Source organism: Panthera tigris, chromosome B2, assembly GCF_018350195.1.
Source record: "Panthera tigris isolate Pti1 chromosome B2, P.tigris_Pti1_mat1.1, whole genome shotgun sequence".
NCBI classification, from domain to species: Eukaryota; Metazoa; Chordata; class Mammalia; order Carnivora; family Felidae; genus Panthera; species Panthera tigris.
In genome coordinates, this window is record NC_056664.1 from 8,880,631 (window position 1) to 8,900,229 (window position 19,599).

The following is a 19,599-nucleotide window of genomic DNA, read 5'->3' on the forward strand; positions in this document are numbered from 1 at the left end:
TATCAGGCTAAGAAAAATTATGACCTAGCACCAATACATTGTAGAATTCACAAGAATGAGCTAGACTTTCTCTTCGTCTGTTTAAAAGGCGAAGATTCTAATCAACCATGCACGTTCACTCTCAATAAGGGAAATAATATCTGGGATTAAAGAAAAGTTGTCACTACTTAATCTGTATAGATAATCCACAATTTAGTACAAGATCAAAACAAGTGACTGTGCTACTTAGTAAACTGTTGTTTCAAACACATGGAGTTTTTGTGCTTCACGTAATGAAAGAGATTCTTGGGCCAACAAGATGAAAATTAACAGAAACTGAAGATCTCCATGCCCCATTTAAAGAAGGGAAAAAAACACTAGAACATAGAGATCATAAAAATTAGCATGCGTTCTATTTTGCATCACAGTGATGAGGAGCCCCAACATCCTGTTAAGATGTATTAAAAACATCGTTTTGAAATGTTACGTTTCACGGAAGCATCAGAAAATTTAAACAAAACTGTGAGCATATCAAATTTAAAGTTTCAGGGACTAGGGGCGCCTGGGTGGCTCAGTTGCTTGAGCATCCGACTTCGGCTCAGGTCATGATCTCGCGGTCTGTGAGTTCGAGCCCCGCGTCAGGCTCTGTGCTGACAGCTCGGAGCCTGGAGCCTGCTTCAGATTCTGTGTCTCCCTCTCTCTCTGCCCCTTCCCTGCTCATGCTCTGTCTCTCTCTGTCTCAAAAATAAATAAAATCTTAAAAAAAAAATTTTAAGTTTCAGGGACTTGAGCAGAGAATGCTATTCAGTTCTTAGAATATAACGCATAATATAATTCCCTACGTAATGAAATTTAATGTCATTAGTCGTCCTGGACTCATTTTAAAATGAAGACCACCTCTTTACAAGACCCTCTGGGTAAAATGAGTAAATAGTACGGGTAAATAAAATCTAAGTTATACTACATTAAATTTGTTTAAATTTTTAAAAAAAGTTATAGGACACACATTGATCACAATATGCCACGTAAGCTACACAGTATCTTCACCACAATGCTTTCGTTAAGAGGTACACACACTGGGCTCCATTTTCAGGGGACATAACCTTCTAGAGGGGACAAGTTATACATAACATTCAGCAATCAATTATATGTATCAATGGCCCTCACAGTGAAGCATTTTTAAGACTAAATTTCATATGAATGGTTTTTCCGTTCCATCTGTCCACATCCTTCCAAATGATGGAGTCTCTTCGTCAATATGTACGTACAACACGCACCCCGCACGGGCTAATTCTCTTACACTCTTAATTCTCTTCAAATCCGTTCTCAGCTACTCCCACTTTCAAAATCCTGTTTTAACTCCTTTAGCTTGCTCTTCCTCTTCCCCAACTTGGATCAGTGCGTCTTTTACTTTGTCGGCATTCCCAATCCACTGTCTAACAAAAGGGAAATGTGGGAAGGGCAGATCTTTACTCTGCTCCTTCTGAGATCAGAAGACAATTTTTCCTAGCTCAAGCCAGCCATTCCAGAACACCAAGCATGGGATTCCAAAATTTCACCCTCCTAGAACACGAGGTCAGGTCAAAAAGAGGCTGTCTAGTTCATACATTTACGGTTCTAATCAACAGCCCACTGTTCATGATACATGATAGGCTGTGCCTGGAGGTCTCATTTCACACTCCGCTCTCTCCAAATTCCTTTCTCATGTCAAATCCTAACGCTGCAAGTTGCTCGGTTTTGTTGTCTCCTACCCTGGAAAGCTGAACTTTTTGGAGATTCGGTAGAAAGAATACAGCTCTGCGTTCCAGTAACAACAGTCATCCATTCCAGAATAGGGGACGTCTCCTTTATTTTTTTTTGAAGTCACATCCTGACTTAGACCCTGTGCTGTCAGATCCCTCATACCAAGTCAGCCATTAGAATTCTCAACTTTCTATGTGAATATTGGCAAAAATAACCAAAAAATATTAAGACTTATGAAGAATATCCCTAGTGGTTCATGCAAATAACCTAATATATGAATATGTCCATAGTAACCAGGCAGGGAAAGTAAAACTGCGAATTACTGGCAAGGTGAGGAAGTACTTTTAAATAATTACCTTAAGCCTATAGTTTTCCAGCATACGGGACACATATAAAAAGTTAAAGCTTATAAAATTAGCCTGAAATGCCCACATGAGAAGGAAAGTTAACAGATTAACAGATATAGTTCCGATTTTAATGTGCAAAAGACCCCTTTTCCTCTTAAAAAAAAAAAAAAAAAAAAAAAAAAAAAAAAACCCTATGTTTAACATTGAGCTTTAGAATAATGCTAAGATTCAACTATGTCCATAAGCTGATGGTCACCCTTGTATATACTACAGTCTGCAAATCATCAGAACAGAATTTATTTTCACTATAATTTCCAGACGGACTTCAGAATCTTCGGATAAAAGGCATCACCTTTGGCTACAGGATAAAGAATTCCTCCAAGGAAACTCCAGGTAACACTTAGAAAAATGTCCTATTCAGCACATAACTTAATACCTCGTTGTAAATACTCGTTACCAGTATGTGTAATTTAAGTCAGAAACCTAAATGTCAGGATATTTTTAAGTAATTCTTTAAAAGCCTGGTAAACAAAGTCTTTGTTCTCTTTTTATCTTCAGGTACTATCTATATAAAATTAGCAACAGACATGAACATGTTTTATGAGCTATAACACACTGTACACATATAAACAGCAGTGGTGATGGATAAGGAATAAGAAGGCTACCTTAAAGAGGTATACATGGGGGCGCCTGGGGCGCTCAGTCTGTTAAGCGTCTGACTTCGGCTCAAGTCATGATCTCACAGCTTGTGGGTTCAAGCCCCGTGTCAGGCTCTACGCTGACAGCTCAGAGCCTGGAGATGCCTCAGATTCTGTGTCTCCCTCTCTCTCTGCCTTTCCTCTGCTCACGCTGGCTCTCTCTTTCTCTCTCTCTCAAAAAATAAATATTTTTTAAAAATTTTTTAATAAAAAAATAAAGAGGCAAGAGTTGTACACTAAGAAAGCTGATGATTTTTCACTGAGTTCCACTAGAGATTCTAGAACAGAAACATCGAGTGTTTTATTTAGTGGTTGTGGAGAGGGGCAAATGGGTGAAGGGGAGAGGAGATACAGGCTTCATTAAGGACTGAGTGGGTCACAGAAAGGAAAGACACAGCATAGGGAACGCAGCCAATGGTCTTGTAACAGCGCTGTATGGTGACAGGTGGGAGCCACGCTGGTGTTGAGAACAGCGGGACACGGGGAGCCATCAAATCACTAAGCTGTACACCTGACATTAACATAACATGCGTGCCAACTAAAATTTTAAAAAATCTTTCTGGAAACGGAGCACCAGTATTTGCCCTATTACTGTGACGATTAAATGAGGGAACAGAGAGAAGGCCCTTGGCCTGGGCCCAGCACATGGTAAAGCCCGAATGCACATAGGTAATTACTGCTGTTGATCAAAACAGAAAAGCAAAAAGATGATGATGTCATATTGATGTTCCCCCTGGGGGGTGACTTCACACTGATGATAAAGGAGGTGGACCCGGACCACGTGGCTCTCAGCTCCCAGTGCCATCTTAAACTCAAGTAACAGCTTACTTCCACTGCACTGAAATTAAGAAACTGAGCATACTCCTGCGGTATGGATTCCAGTGGTACGTATCCCCCCCTTTCTCTCGCCTCTAGAAAGAGAAAAAGAGGAAGAAAGACAGACAGACAGACAACCAGCCTTCTAACAGTATTGCACTTAAAAGAGTCCTAAAAGTCGTGCAGGAGAAATATTAAAATGCTGGGCAGCAAAAAACAAAAAATAAAAAACACCCAGTAAAACCTATCTAATATTAGGTTTCCACACTGACCTGCCTTTAAAGTATCAAGTTTGAGAGACTACACAGTATAACAGGAGCAGAGGCTGTGCTGACAGCAGCCATGTCTCAAGGTCCACTCTAGCATACATCAGTTGGGTAAAGGTGTATAGATCACATGTCTCCCTTCTCCCAGCCTCAATCTCCTGGTCTTAAAATATGCAGTCACCTCCCACCAAAGTTATTTCATCTGATGCTTGCAATAACTTCTGTGAAATGCCTAACACACAGTACACTTTCAACCAATTCAACTCCCTTGCCTGGAAATGTGTACAAAAACCCTGATTTCACATAGGTGACATAATATTTTGTGCTAATTCTTTTTTTTTTTTTTTTTTTTTGAGAGAGAGAGAGAGAGAGAGACGGAGCACAAGCGAGGGACAGGCAGAGAGATAGAGAAAGAGAGACACAGAATCCAAAGCAGGCTCCAGGCTCTGAGCTGTCAGCACAAAAAACACGACACGGGGGGCGCCTGGGTGGCTTGGTCAGTTGAGCATCCGACTTCAGCTCAGGTCATGATCTCATGGTCCGTGAGTTTGAGTCCCATGTCGGGCTCTGTGCTGACAGCTCAGAGCCTGGAGCCTGTTTCGGATTCTGTGTCTCCCTCTCTCTCTGCCCCTCCCCTGTTCATGCTCTGTCTCTCTCTGTCTCAAAAATAAATAAACGTTAAAAGAAAAAAAAAAAAAAAAAAAAAAACACGACACGGAGCTCGAACTCACAAACCGTGAGATAATGACCTGAGCCGAACTCAGATGCTTAACCCACTGAGCCACCCAGGTGCCCCTGACTAATTCTAAGAGAAGTAAAATATAAACTTTTCATTTAGTTTCATCTTGATGAAGGTGGAGGTCTACTGCGTTTTCAGAATCCCACACAATTAGTCTACTTATCTTAATATCTTTTATTATATATATATAAGCTCAAGATATTAATGTGAAATGTCATGGTAACCAGTTCTTTTTTTTTTTTTTTTTACATTTATTTTTGATAGACAGAGACAGAGCACAAGTGGGGGAGGGGCAGAAACAGACGGAGACACAGAATCCGAAGCAGGCTCCAGGCTCCAAGCTGTCAGCACAGAGCCCGACACAGGGCTCGAACCCACAAACTGCGAGATCATGACCTGAGCCAGTCAGACGCTCAACCAACTGAGCCACCCAGGCACCCCAATTCTTAAAACAGATAAAAAACAGGCAAAGAAACTTTATGTGCATTCATACTTTAATTATGTACAAATGTGATTTCCAAAAACTCCAAGTACAAACACAAAAATCTAGCTTTAATGTCCTTAAAATTCTACTGACCCTCAAGTGTGGTCCTTGAATGTATTCTTGACACAAACATCTGCATAGATGAATCTAACATATCCCATTAATCTCACTCTGAAAATTTAAAGCTATTTCTTTTGTTTTGTTTTGTTTTTGTTTTTTGAGAGAGCATAAGCCGGGAAGGGGTAGAGAGAGGGGGACTGAGGATCCAAAGCAGGCTCTGTGCTGATAGCAGCGAGCCCAATGTGGAGCTTGAACCCACAAACCACGAGATCGTGACCTGAGCCGAAGTTGGATGCTCAACCGACTGAGCCACCCAGACGCTCCTAAAAAGCTATTTCAAGTTAAACAGCCAGGTCCAGGAAATTTGCTTATACTTTAGACATTCAATTCTAATATTATCTCCTATGCCATATAAACTACCACTTATTTCCACAAGGAGATTCATTTTCTTAATTCAAACCTAAAATGTTATATTCTGATGGATGCAAAAATCCTCAACAAAATATTAACAAAATGAATCCACTAATATATTTTAAAAAAATCATACACCACAATCAAGTAGAATTTGTTCCTGGGTTACAAAGGTAGTTCAATATTCAGAAAACAATCGACAATCAACATGATATGTCACATCAATAAAAGGAAGTATAAAAATCATGTGATCATTTCAATAGATGCAGAAAAAGCATTCGACAAAGTGCAACATCCATTCATGATAAAAACCCTCTCTCAGGGAGGTCCAGAAAGAACATATGTCAATATAATAAAGTCCATATATGACAAACCCACAGCCAACATCATACTCAATGCTGAAAAACTGAGAGCTTTTCCCCTGAGATCAGGAACAAAACAAGAATGTGCTCGCTGAGCACTCTTACTCAACATAGTACTGGAAGTCCTAGCCACAGCACTCTGACAACACAAAGAAATAAAAAGCATGCAAATTGGTAAGGAAGAAGTAAAACTCTATTTGCAGAGGACATGATACTCTATAGAGAAAACCCAGAAGATTCCACCAAAAAACTACCAGAACTGATGAATGAATTCAATGAAGTCACAGGATACAAAGCCAACATAGAGAACTCTGTTGCATTTCTACACACTAATAATGAAGCAGCAGACAAAGTTTAAAAAATCCCACTTCAACTGCATCAAAAACAATAATGTATGTACAAGTAAACTTAAACAAAGAGGCAAAAAAAAAAAAAAAACCTGTACTCTGAAAACTATAAAACACGGATGAAAAAAATTCAAGACAACGTAAAGAAATGGAAAGACATTCCATGCTCATGGGTTGGAGAAACAAATGTTAAAATGTCCAAACCAATCTACAGATTTGGCTACAGCCAAAGCAATCTACAGATTTAATGCGATCCCTATCAAAATACCAGTAGCATTTTTCACAGAACTAGAATCAATCCTATAATTTGTGTGGAACCACAAAAGACCCCCAGAAGCCAAAGAGACCTTGGAAAATAAATATGAAACTGGAGGTATTACAATTCCAGGTTTCAAGTTATATGACAAAGCAGTAGTAATTAAAACAGTAGAATACTGGCATAAATATACACAAATAAACCAATGGAACAGAACAGAAAACCCAGAAATTAAACCCACAATTATATGGTCAACTAATCTTCAACAAAAGAAGAATAAATATTCAGTGGGAAAAACACAGTCTCATTAACAAATGGTGCTGGGAAAACTGGACAGCAACACACTGAAGAATGAAGCTGGACCACTTTCTTTCACCATCCACAAAAGTAAACTCAAAACAGATGAAAGACCTAGATGTGAGACCTGAAACCATAAAAATCCCTGAAGAGAGTACAGGCAGTAATTTCTCTGACATCAGCCATAGCAACATCTTTCTAGATAGATGTCCTGAAGCAAGGGAAATAAAAGCAAAAATAAACAAGGGACTACATCAAAATAAAAAACCTTTTCCATAGCAAATGAAACAATCAGCAAACTGAAAGGCAGCCTACAGAATGGAATAAGATATTTGCAAATGATATTTCCAATAAAAGGTTAGTATCCAAAATACATAAAGAACTGATAGAACTCAATACCCAAAAAACAAATAATCCAATTAAAAAATGGGCAGAAGATATGACTAGACATTACTCCAAAGATAACATACAGACTGTCAAGAGATACATGAAAAGATGCTCAACATCACTTATCATCAGGGAAATGCACCTCAAAATGACATAAGCTACCACCTCACACCCATCACAATGGCTAAAATCAAAAACACAAGAAACAACCAGTGTTGGCGAGGATGGAAAGAAAAAGGAACCTTCCTGCACCGTTGGTTGGCATGCAAACTGGTGCAGCCACTCTGGAAAAGAATGTGGAGGTTCCTCAAAAACTTAAAAACAGAACTACCCTATGATCCAATAATCACACTCCTGGGTATGTACCCAGAAAATATGCAAACACTAATTCAAAGGGACACATGTACCCCTGCATTTATTGTAGCATTATTGACACAAGCCAAACTACGGAAGCAGCCCAAGTGTCCATCAAATGATGAATGGATAAAGAAGAGGTGGTGCATACCTACAGCGGAGTATTATTCAGCCATACAAAAGAGCGAAATCTTGCCATTTACAGCAACATGGACAGAGCCAGAGAGCATAATGCTAAGCGAAATAAATCAGAAAAAGACACCATATGATCTCACTCATATGTGGAATTCAAGAAACAAAACAAAAGAGCGAAGAAAAAAAGGAAGAAAGAGACAAATCACGAAACAGACGCAACTATAAAGAACAAACTGATGGTCACCAGAAGGGAAGTGGGTGGCAGGATAGGTGAAATAGGTGATGAGGATGAAAGAGTACACTTAGCCTGATGAAAAACAAATAAATGTTATTCCGACCTGACATTATCACGAAGCATTTCTAAAATATAAATTGTAAAAGCTCTTGTAATAAAGCAGGTCCTATATCCCTGTGTTATGAAAAAATACATTAACAGCTTGACCATTTACTAAAACAGCTTCTAAGATGTAACACACGATATGAAGGCTTTTCCTTTGCCAAAAAACAATAAATTTCTCACCTGCTGGAATCCATGTATACTTAATTTTTTATGTCTTCATATGTCCTAGCACCACAGCCTCTAACACACATCATGTTCAGACAACACTTGCTGAATGAATAAATGGTATACAAATATACAAAGGAACTATCAAGAACTGTAAAACCTAATTTAAAAATCATTTCTCTGGAGTACCGGGGTGGCTCAGTTGGTTAAGTGTGCAACGCTTGACTTTGGCTCAGGTCGTGATCTCACTGTCACGAGATTGAGCCCTGTGTCTGGCTCCACACTGGGCATAGAGCCTACTTAAGAGTCTCTCTCCCACTCCCACATTCATACACACACGACACACACGCACTGTTCTCAAAAAAGTGAAATGAAATAAAAATGATTTCTCTGAAACTGGGGGCACCCAAGCTAAACGCTCTATTCTGAACTATGTAGGCTTATCACAGATATTCCGTACATATAACTCACATTATTCTCATCTGTCTATGAACTAAAACTTCAGTCGAGGGCCTTGCAATGGACTTTTTTTCCACTAAACCAAAAAGCACATGCTTTTGGTGCTTGTGCACCAAAAACACAAGCAAGCACAGCTACAAAGTAAACGTCTCTCTCCAGCATCTCTCTCTCCCTCCAATGTAGCTCTATCTAAAATGTCTCTAATACAGCTCTACCTAAATGAGAGCCATCCCTAAAGTCATCACCTTGGGAGACCATGCCTTTATTCCACTACTGGAATTCATAAGCAACTGGTTATGAATTCTTTGATGAAATTATAGTTGTGAGAGTCTGAAGCGATCCAAAAAGTGTACATACCGCTGCTATAAAGATTTTTGAAAACTCTTCTGTAACAGTTTTCAGAATCAATTAAGATAAAAAATGCCTTACTTTTAACTAAAACAGCATGGCTCAACATCATATCACATACTTTATTACTTAGTGGCTTCAAATGACCTGTGACCATTCTAACCTTAAATGCACTCTGAAGATAATGAAGATCTGCCACAAATGAGGACACTGAAAATACTTTCCCAACATCTCCAAAGAAATAATCCAAGAACATTAACCAAAGGCAGCCTTACTGGGGGAAAAAAGTTCAGTCTACAGAAACTGCTTACTTGAAGAAACAACACTCGTGGAATGTATGCATTCAAATCCTATTTCTTTTAAAAGCCATGGTGTCTATAGGGACAGTTTCACCGTTTTCCATGACACTAACTGTATACATGCATCCATGTACCCATGATGCAACTGACTGTTCGGAATTTTAGGGAATGACATCAATTCTCCTCAGTAGGTTTCATTCTTTGAAATGAAAAACTAGCAGGCACTATTTTGTAAGTTATGAACCACCTTTTCTCTCATAATAAAAAGGGTCTGAAAGAAGCAGTGAACAAGCGTTAACTGCTCTGAGTCAGCCTCTTTGAGATTTTACTATAGAATAATTATATTCCTGGATTCACACAGTTAAAAGCAATTTCAAGTATATACCCACATAATCTCTTTTGTCTCCAAATAGTAAAAATATCTACTACTGGTAACTGAGAGCTAATTTCCAATTTATTGTATACTGTTTTCAGTAATCTCGGTGTTCATTTTACATAATCTATATCTTATGCCTATTTTGCATCAATTATACAGTTAAAAAAACATTTTAGGTCTATATTTGATTAATAAAACATTTTAAATTATTTAGCAATAATAATTTATATAAACTCCCACTATTCCACAATAATGAAAGACGGCTAGCACAAACAATCCACCCATCATTCATCTCATATATTTAATATAAGTATAAAATCTGTAAAGATTTCTTTTTAAAAAAAATTTTTTTTTAATGTTCATTCATTTTTGAGAGAGACAGAGCATGAGAGAGGGAGGGGCAGAGAGAGGGAGACACAGAATCTGAAGCAGGCTCCAGGCTCTGAGCTGTCAGCACAGAGCCCGACACGGGGCTCGAACTCACCAAATACGAGATCATGACCTGAGCCAAAGTCAGACACTTAACTCACTGAGCCACCCAGGCGCCCCAGAGATTTCCTTTCTAAATGTTTTACAGCAGCTACTATCGTTCATACTTTCTGGGCCTACAGCACCTGACCAGTGAGAAAAGGGACTCTATAGTCCACTACAGGCAAGCCAGACTAGAATTAAAATTTAAATTAAAATTAAATTAAAATTAAAATTAAAACAGACTATAAATTTCTAAAGTGGGGACAATCAACAGTACATAAAGTTAGCACAAATACATACAAGTAATGAAACTATATAAAAGTAGTACACCACATTAATAAGAGAAACAAATTTCAATTTATTCTCCCTTTTTACTATTTCGCAAATAAGAAGTTAAAATTGGGGGCACCTCGGTGGCTCAGTGGGTTGAGCATCCAACTCTCGATTTCAGCTCAAGTATGATCCCAGGTCCTGGGATCGAGCCCCATGTCAGGCCCCATGCTGAGCATAGAGCCTGCTTAAGATTTTCTCTCTCCCTCAAAAGAAAAAAAGAAAAAAAAAGATTTTCTCTCTCCCTCTACCCCTTTTCCCTCTCACATGCACTCTCTCTTTAAAGCAAAAAATTAAAAATTAAAAATTAAAAAAAGGCTAAAGCTGGATATACATAACAAAACTTGGTATTCTTGTGTAAATGCATCAGGACTATTTTACTTTTTATCACTTAGAACAGTACTGTAATAAGATCAAATACAAAATTCTAATGGACTAAAATTAAAATTACAATGTGTTAGATATTTAACACTACCTAGAAGAAGTCAAGCTCATTTTTTTTAATGTTTTAGGAAATTATCTTACAGACTATTGTCTTAATATTCTGCACCATCAGAATGTATCAAGGCAAACCCATGCTAACTTCTACTAAAAATTACTAACGAATCCAGAAGGATAATCCTTTTATTTTTTTGAGAAATCATTCTAAAAACACATTTTGAGTACTTTTATCTAAAGAACAAAATCATTAAGGCTGATTCTGCGGTCTAAAGGACAAGTTATCAAAAACTCAGAGTTAAGACATTAGGATCATTGAGTTGCTGAAGGAAACACCACTAGGAAAGAAGTTTCCAATCTTCCCATATCCTCACAGGCCATCTTGAGGCTAAGACTTTGCCAATCACACAGGCATAGGCAACAGTGGTCAAGAGCAGTGTTCTGGGGTGACAAGAGACTTCACTGTCCATGTGATTTAAGGTAGGATACAACCTCCCCATTCTCGTCTGTATAGTCAAGTCAGGATGCCAATATTTCCACATCTCCCAAAGGCTCAGCAAGGTGACACACATAAGGCACCAGGCCAGTGCCTGTCACAAAATATCAAATCATGGCCCCATTCGATATACATGCTGACAGACACAGTAATGTAGACATGACATGGGCCGGTTTCCACATATACATACTTCCCAGCTCCGTCCGCTGACAGCTCCTAGACACATGGACACTTCACAGTGGCAATGAGCTCACCTACTGCCCACAAAGCTCGTCTGGCTCAAAACACCATTCTTGTACCGAAAGGGATCAGGACTCCCTGGAAAAATGGTTGCTTCCAAGGCTGGGGAAGGGAAAATATGAGACGAGCACATCTTGTGGCGGCAGACAATAGAAAGAACGGGAGCTTGTTGAGAAAACACAGGAGCCATCTTGACAAGGTCCTACGGCCAAACTGGAAGAGACGAGCGGCAAAATAACAACAGTATTGGACTACAACCCACAGGGACTACAAACAACCATGTAAATCCATGCCAATATATGTAAATAAAACCAGGGAGAAAGGGTCGTCCTTACAGGAGAATTCCAACTAATAAGCGTAAGAAAGGAAGAAACAGTGAATCACCATTTAACAAACAGTAATGACTGCTGCAGACACGATCCATGGACACAAATTTTCAGACACTGAAACTAGCAGAGAAATGTTGAGGGGAAACAGGAGATCTATTAATTACAATGAAAAAAAACGGTAACTTGACTGTGGAGAAGTCTAGCAGACGTGGCCCTCTGGTTATAAGACATATCAACTCATTATCGACTCCCGGATATGATGCACTGAGAACTCAATGTGCTCTTCTTGCCAAGAATGCATACGTAACCGGAGTCTGATCAGGAGAAGACACCCAACAAACCCAAGTTGAGGGACATTCTACAAAACCACCAAGAACTGTTAATCAGCTTTCCTCAGCAGTCCACAGACATAAAAGACAAGGAACAAGAGAGGAACTATCAACTGACGGAGACTAAGGAGCCATTACAAATAAATGTAAAGTGAGATGCTAGACCGGATCCTGGAACAGAAGAACGTCACTGGGGAAACGGGCAGAAATCAAACAAGATGTGCAGTTTAGGTAACAGTACTGCACTAATGTTAACCTCCTAGTTTATTAATTCTAGCTTAATTATGTAAGATGTCAGTACTAGAGGAAACTGGGTCAAGGACATATGCAAACTGTCATATTACTACTTTTCTGTAAGTCTAAATTTATTTCAAAGTAGTTTTTTTAAAGTATTTGTATAGTAATGTATCTATAGTTATCTAGACAACATATAAGAGTTATCATTTTGTTTTGCCTTAAAATCATTAAGTCATGCTAAAATATACTTTAACTGCTGAAGCTAAAATATATATCTCTAAAGAATTCAGCCCTGAAAAACCTAACCAATAAAATACACTACAGATCCCATTACCTGTAATTTCATATCCATAAGCAGCTAGTTGTCCAGCCATATATTCTCCATCCGAATTATTATGAGAACAACCCCATGTTCGCATCCAAATTTTCTGTATGCCTGGAATAGTGCTATTAAACAATCAATAAAAAAAAAAAGTAAGTCTCATTTAGGAATTTTTTTTAGAACAAAATCACTCGATTTCTGGGCATATTATGCAAAAATACGCTCACGGCAACCCATTTGCAATCTATTCATGAAACGCACCAACTTAATCCATAATCAACTGTTACACCAAAAGTCTAAAATCAAGGTAAAATAACCACAGAAACCTAAGTTATGACTCTCTCCATATAAATATTTCCCTTTTCTCTGCATTTTAAATTCAGTACTAAAGTACTATCACTAAGTTAAACTCCTAAAAAGGTACATACAAATAACAATAGCAAACAAAATGGTTCTAGCAAGAGAAGCAAATAAAGAAAAACTAAGGACATCACCCATTCACTGACTCCTATATAACAATTACAATCTTTATAACTTACAGATACAAATAACTGAATCAAAACAGAAAAACCATCACCCTACAGCATAATTAAAAGTACACCATATGTAAAAATAGTTATAAAAATGTAATATTTTTAGAAAGGGAAAAATAGTCGTTCAACTCAGACTGCACTAATAATTTAAATTTAAATAGAAGTTACCTTAAAGACATATTCAGAGCAAATTCAATAAACTTTAGTCATTAAAATATGAGAAGTTTAAATTCACAGACTTTAAAAAGTGTTACAAATAAAACCATCGAATGCATTAAAACTTTCAACGATTTACTATCTAAACAAATATAAGCATGTTAAAATTATACAACTGCATAATCCTTTCTGGCTAGGCTGTATTACAATTTCACAGGACTACAACAGACCTAATATGATAAATGACACAATAATTTTTTTGTGTCAATGCCTTTAGCTGATCCAGAAGTATTTGTAAATTTGCTAAGAAAAATCAAATACCCAAACCACCACTGTCTCATAAGAATTTCAAAGTGCAGTAAAATGCCTCACTTGGAAGTAACACAAAATTACATACCAACTACAGAGATATCAAAGAGATCCTGGGGTGGCGGACACAGATATGGGGCAGGGGCAGCATTTCCTATATTTATGCCAAATACTGTCCTTGACCCAGTCTTCAAGAAACATGCCATCTGACATCTTTTTTTTTTTTTAACCAATTACTTTGCTAAATTTAAAACCAAATAAAATATCTCCTCTCCAAAAGATTTTTAGAAACAGCAGCTATATATATATATATACGTATATATATACATATACATATATACACATATATACACACACACACACACACACACTGATATATACCAGTATGTATCAGTAGCACCAGTTTCTTCCTTGGTAGGATACTGGATATAATCTCAAAACAAGAGCTTACCTATTGCTTGGTGGGCTGTTTTCATCTTGCAAATATTTTTGGGTGTTTCGCTTTCGCACCTTTGGAACAACATGCTTCCGTGAAAAATGCCTATCTTGTGGCTTTAAATCTTCCTGTGACACAATATCTTCTATGTCGTCCAGGAGAGAATCACAGGAGGCAGAAGGCATCTTTTCTATTACATACAAAAGTTATAAACGACAGAGGCATATGAGTCCCTCACAAATCTATTTCACATGTATCATCTACAAAATATTCTTGCTGATCTTGAATCTAATAGAGAGTTCAGACTTAACTTCAAGTTTACAGAAAATGCAAAAGATAAAAATACACAAGGAAACAATGAGACAAATCCTACTGATAATGGGACATCCCAAGGTTCAACTGGAACTATTTCTTCAACAAATCAGTCTCACAGAGAAAAAAACAAAAGAGAGACTATTCACAGTGAATGCATTAGAAGCATAACATCTACGTGCAATTCATGCTCTTGACTCTATGTCACTTTGTCCAACCAGCTGTAAGATATTTTGGGGGCAAATATGGACATCAGAATATGAAGTGGGTGTTAGATAATATTAGGATATTACTGTAAATCATTAGATACAAAGTACTGATATAAAGTATTGTCCTCATGTTTAAAAATCTTATTTCTGACATCGTAAACGTGATTTTACTTTTTATTTATTATTTTTAAAAAATCTTTTTATGGAGCACCTGCATGGCTCAGTCAGTCAAGCGTCTGGGATCTCAGCTCAGGTCATGATCTCACAGTTCAATTCATGGGATTGAGCCCCATGTCAGATTCCCTGCTGACAGCGTGGAGCCTGCTTGGAGTTTTCTCTCCCCCTCTCTCTCCACCCCTCCCGACTTGCGCATGCTCGCTCTTTCTCTCTCAAAACAAAGTGTTTTAAAAATCTTTTTAGAGATTAATATTGAATATGTGGACGTTAAATATATCTATAATTTACTTTAAAACAATAAAAATAGGTTAAGACATACAGGAAAACCTTACATGTCTTAAATCTAAGACACATATATTGGTGTTCATTATCCTATTCTACTTTCCTGAATGTTCAAAATTTTTATCATTAAGACAAGAAAATGTGGACACAGCTTTCAGGAAGATAGAACAGATGTCCTCTTCCTTATCCATCCTACTAAGTACAATGAAAACTATGGGCATTATATATAAAATAAACATCAGAAGACTCTGAGAGGTAGAGAGAAGGCAGACTGACCGGGGACCCTGGAACCCAAGGAACAACACAATAGTGAGTTACTTGGGGTTTCTTTTGCCTCCTCTATCCCAGACTTGGAGCTGAAGAAGCCAGCAACCCAGAATTGCCAACAGATACAGACAACAAAAGCACCCCCAAAAAAAACCCTGTTCTCTTTTCAAAGAGCCAGAAAAGGGACAGTCTAGCAAGACAAAACTTTTAGACAACCATTCTACCCCATAAAACAAAACAAAACCCCACAAAACACAAAACTACAGTCCAACCTCCTAACTTCTACTTTTATGAGGCTGTAACGAGGCACCCCACCCCACCCCACCCGGGCAGAACCAGAGGAGGCCATGTAGGAACCCTGGACTTGCCAACCAGCTGACCAAACAGTAAGGAACCCCCACCCCACCATGTCAGTCAAGACCAAACTGATGTACAAGTTTATAGTTATATTCCTATCACAATCCAAGCAAGATGTTTTGTAGACATAGATAAGATTGCTGTAAAATTTATGTGGAATCATTAAAAAAAAAAAAAAGGTAACATATCTGAAACAATTGTGAAAAAAGAAGAGTGGGAGGAATTGAGCCACCCGATTTGAAGACTTATTATACAGCTAGAATAATCAAGACTGTGCGGTGTTGGTGGGTGAGCAGAAGTATGAATCAACAGAACAGAACAGAGAACCGGAAAGAGACCCACACAAATATGCTCAAGCGACTTTTGACAAAAGTACAAAAGCAATTCAGTAAAAGAAAGATAACCTCTCCATTAGTGCGGGAGCAATGGGACATTTACAGACAAAAACTGAACCCCAATCTAAGTTTCACACCGTATACAAAAATTAATGCAAAATGTATCATGAACTTAAACGTAAAACGTAAAACTATAAACTTTTAGGAAAAACTGTAAGAGAAAATCTTCTAGACCTAGAGCTAGGTGAGGAATTCTTGGGCCAGATACCAAAAGCATGATCCATAAAAAGAAAACTTAATCAATCCAGACACCATCAAAATTTCAAACCTTTGCTCTGCAAAAGACCCGTTTAAGAGAGGATAAAAAGTCAAGTTACAAGGGTGCCTGGGTGGCTCAGTCAGTTAAGCGTCTGACTTTGGCTCAGGTCCTGATCTTATGGTTCATGAGTTTGAGTCCCACATCAGGCTTATAAACCCCTCCCCCACCCATTCATTCTCTCTCTCTCTCTCCTTCCCTCTCCCTCTCTCTCTCTGTCAAAATAAATAAACGTCAAAAAAAAATGTTAAAGAAAAAGTCAAGCTACAGAGTGGGAGAAAATTTTTGCAAACCACCACTTATCTGACAAAGGACTGGAATCTAGAATTCAAAACACAGTTTTAAAAAATCCAATTGGAGGGGCGCCTGGGTGGCGCAGTCGGTTAAGCGTCCGACTTCAGCCAGGTCACGGTCTCGCGGTCCGTGAGTTCGAGCCCCGCGTCAGGCTCTGGGCTGATGGCTCGGAGCCTGGAGCCTGTTTCCGATTCTGTGTCTCCCTCTCTCTCTGCCCCTCCCCCGTTCATGCTCTGTCTCTCTCTGTCCCAAAAATAAATAAAAAACGTTGAAAAAAAAATTAAAAAAAAAAAAATCCAATTGGAAAATGGGTGAAAGACAAAGACATTTCACCAGAGAGGATATAAAGAAGGCAAGTAGCACACAGCATTACTAGCTGTCAGAGAAACAAACTCCAACCACAATAAGGTATCACTACACACCTATCAGAATGGTTAAAATAAAAAAAAAACAGTGACAGCACTAAACCCTGACAAGGATGCAGAGAAACTGGACCGCGCCTACAATCCTAGGGGGAATATAAAATAGCACAGTCACTCTGGAAAACAGCTCAGCATCTTCTTAAAAAACTAACCATGGAACTCCCATGTTACTTCTGAGGGTTTATCCAAGAGAAATAAAGACTTACATTTCCACAAAAACCTAAACCCAAATGCTTACAGCAACTGCTTTGTCAAAACCTGAAGACACCCACATGCCCTAAACCGCAGTACGGCTGCACCAAGGAATACTAGTCAGCGATTAAAAAAAAAAAAAAAAAAAAAAGGAAAAGTACCACTGATACATACAACAGGCAGGACGAATCTCCAGGGAATCATGCTGCCGAGAATACAGCCACTCCCGAAAGCTTACGGGCTCTATGGTTACATGTTTATAACATCCTTGAGCCTGAAATAACAAAATTACAGAAATGGGGAACACAACAGAGGTCACCAGGGATTGCGGAGAGGATGGGGCAGGAGAGAAGGGAAGGCCACTAGCCACGGTCAACAGGAGAGGTCCTTGGGGAGATGGAAACGTCCTCCGTCCTGACCATATCAATGTCCGTATCCCAGGTGTGACACTTACAGTTTTGCAAGATGTCACCACTGGGGAAACCTGGACCAGCCATACAGCATAGCCACACAACTTTTATTGCTGTAAGGAAATCTGTAACTATGTTAAAATACAATGATTAAGGGGGCAGAAAATCACCTGGAAAGAAAAAGGAATGTACACTCGAGTACATTTACTGACAGTGCGGCTGCTACTTCTACCACGTCCAGGCATGAAACAAGTGCTTCACGGGTCACCTCACTGACCACTCACAACTCGTGCTTCTGGTGGTGTTACCGCCCTCCCCTTAGACAGCCAGGAAGCACACGGAAGCTCGCTCACCCCAAGATCAACAACAATCCCAGGCCAACGAGCCCCAGCCCGTGGCCTGAGCAGCCCTCTGCTGCGGACTTCACGTAGCGATGACCACGGTGCCTCACCCGGGTCGCCCAAACCAGTGTCAGGATCCCGATACTCTCCGCTGCTCTCAGGCCCCTCCAAAGAATCTCCCTTCTCCCACCTGCCAGATCCCCATCTCTCCATGCACAGCTTTCAATTAACAGACCAGCTTTCCAGGCAGGATCTTTTTGTGCCCTTTACTGAAGTGCAGTCTTTACAACTGGGACGGATTATGCCCAGTAAGTCCAACCCCTGTTCAAAGCTCAGCCAATTTTACATCGTTAGTCTTAACAAAAGATCAGAAATAATCTCACCTCATACAGACCAGCTGAGTTACAGTTAACAAGGATAGGACATGGTCAAGGTGAGGCTGTCAATCACAGGCCTCCTCCTTCCCTAGACACAGGAATGGGGCCCGTGACCCAAGCCTGCAGAGTAACCCATCTTCCTGGCCACCATAACTGGTTCAGGTTTGGACATGACAAGCCCAGACCATGAGGATCATCAGGAGGACTTGTGTGCCAGAGCCAACAGAAGAGGTGGCTTCCCTTCCCACTGAAGTGGCCAAGCGGGGAGGACGTCAGCCTGCAGATGCCAGGGGCCATGCTGCCTGCCACAGGGCAGAAACGACCTAGGGAATGAAGCCTAACATGAGCTGGAGACAGAAAGAGCCACACTGACATCATCTGCGCGCCTGGTTCAAAGCCCTGCTCTGCCCCATTATGTGAGCCGGTCACTTTCCCTTTGTGGCTTAAATGAGTTTAAACTGGGTTTTCCGCTCTTGCAAACAAGAGCCCTGCCCAACTCAGCAAACTAGATAAGGAAAAATGAACCAGGTTAGTCTTTCTGAAATGGGTTCTATTTATTTGAAAGATCATCTACCAGTGAAAAAATCGTTCTGTGCTCAAAAAAATTCAGGAAATTCTGCTTCCTTACAGATTGCCAGTACGCATTAGGGCAAAGACTGAAAAACTGCAGTGAAGAAACTAAAACTCATTTATCTTAGGAATTTTCTGAAAATTAATTTCTCATAGATCTCCTCTTCATGAGGCTGAAGACGGCACCAAAACCAGAAGGCCTGAGTGAAGCAGGCCCTCAGATCCTCTCCCCCACTCTGCACACATGGAAAACTTCCTTCTTTTACAGGGAGATGGTCCATGGACTCTGCCCAGCAATCTGTTACTATGAATGAACAGCCCTTCCACTCTGACTTCCTCAAGCACAGAAGCCCAGCAGCGGCCGCTCTTCCGGCATCGTCACCGTCTCTCTACTCAGCCATTACTGCCTAGATACAAACATGCGGCTATTTCTCCCACCGAAAA

At 39.4% G+C, this 19,599-nt stretch overlaps 1 protein-coding gene across 5 annotated transcripts in view; it reads right to left on the reverse strand.

Moving 5' to 3' along the window:
• CDKAL1 (CDK5 regulatory subunit associated protein 1 like 1) overlaps nucleotides 1-19,599 on the reverse strand; it is a 703,328-nt gene that overhangs the window by 672,747 nt on the left and 10,982 nt on the right. For all 5 annotated transcript variants that reach the window (XM_042985612.1, XM_015541091.2, XM_007074528.3 and 2 more), the window contains exons 3-4: nucleotides 14,310-14,484; nucleotides 12,873-12,985 (exon numbers count right to left, since the gene is read on the reverse strand). In XM_042985612.1, the coding sequence (XP_042841546.1) occupies nucleotides 12,873-12,985; nucleotides 14,310-14,479 (283 nt within the window). In that variant the 5' untranslated portion in view covers nucleotides 14,480-14,484. The remainder of the gene's footprint in view (nucleotides 1-12,872; nucleotides 12,986-14,309; nucleotides 14,485-19,599) is intronic.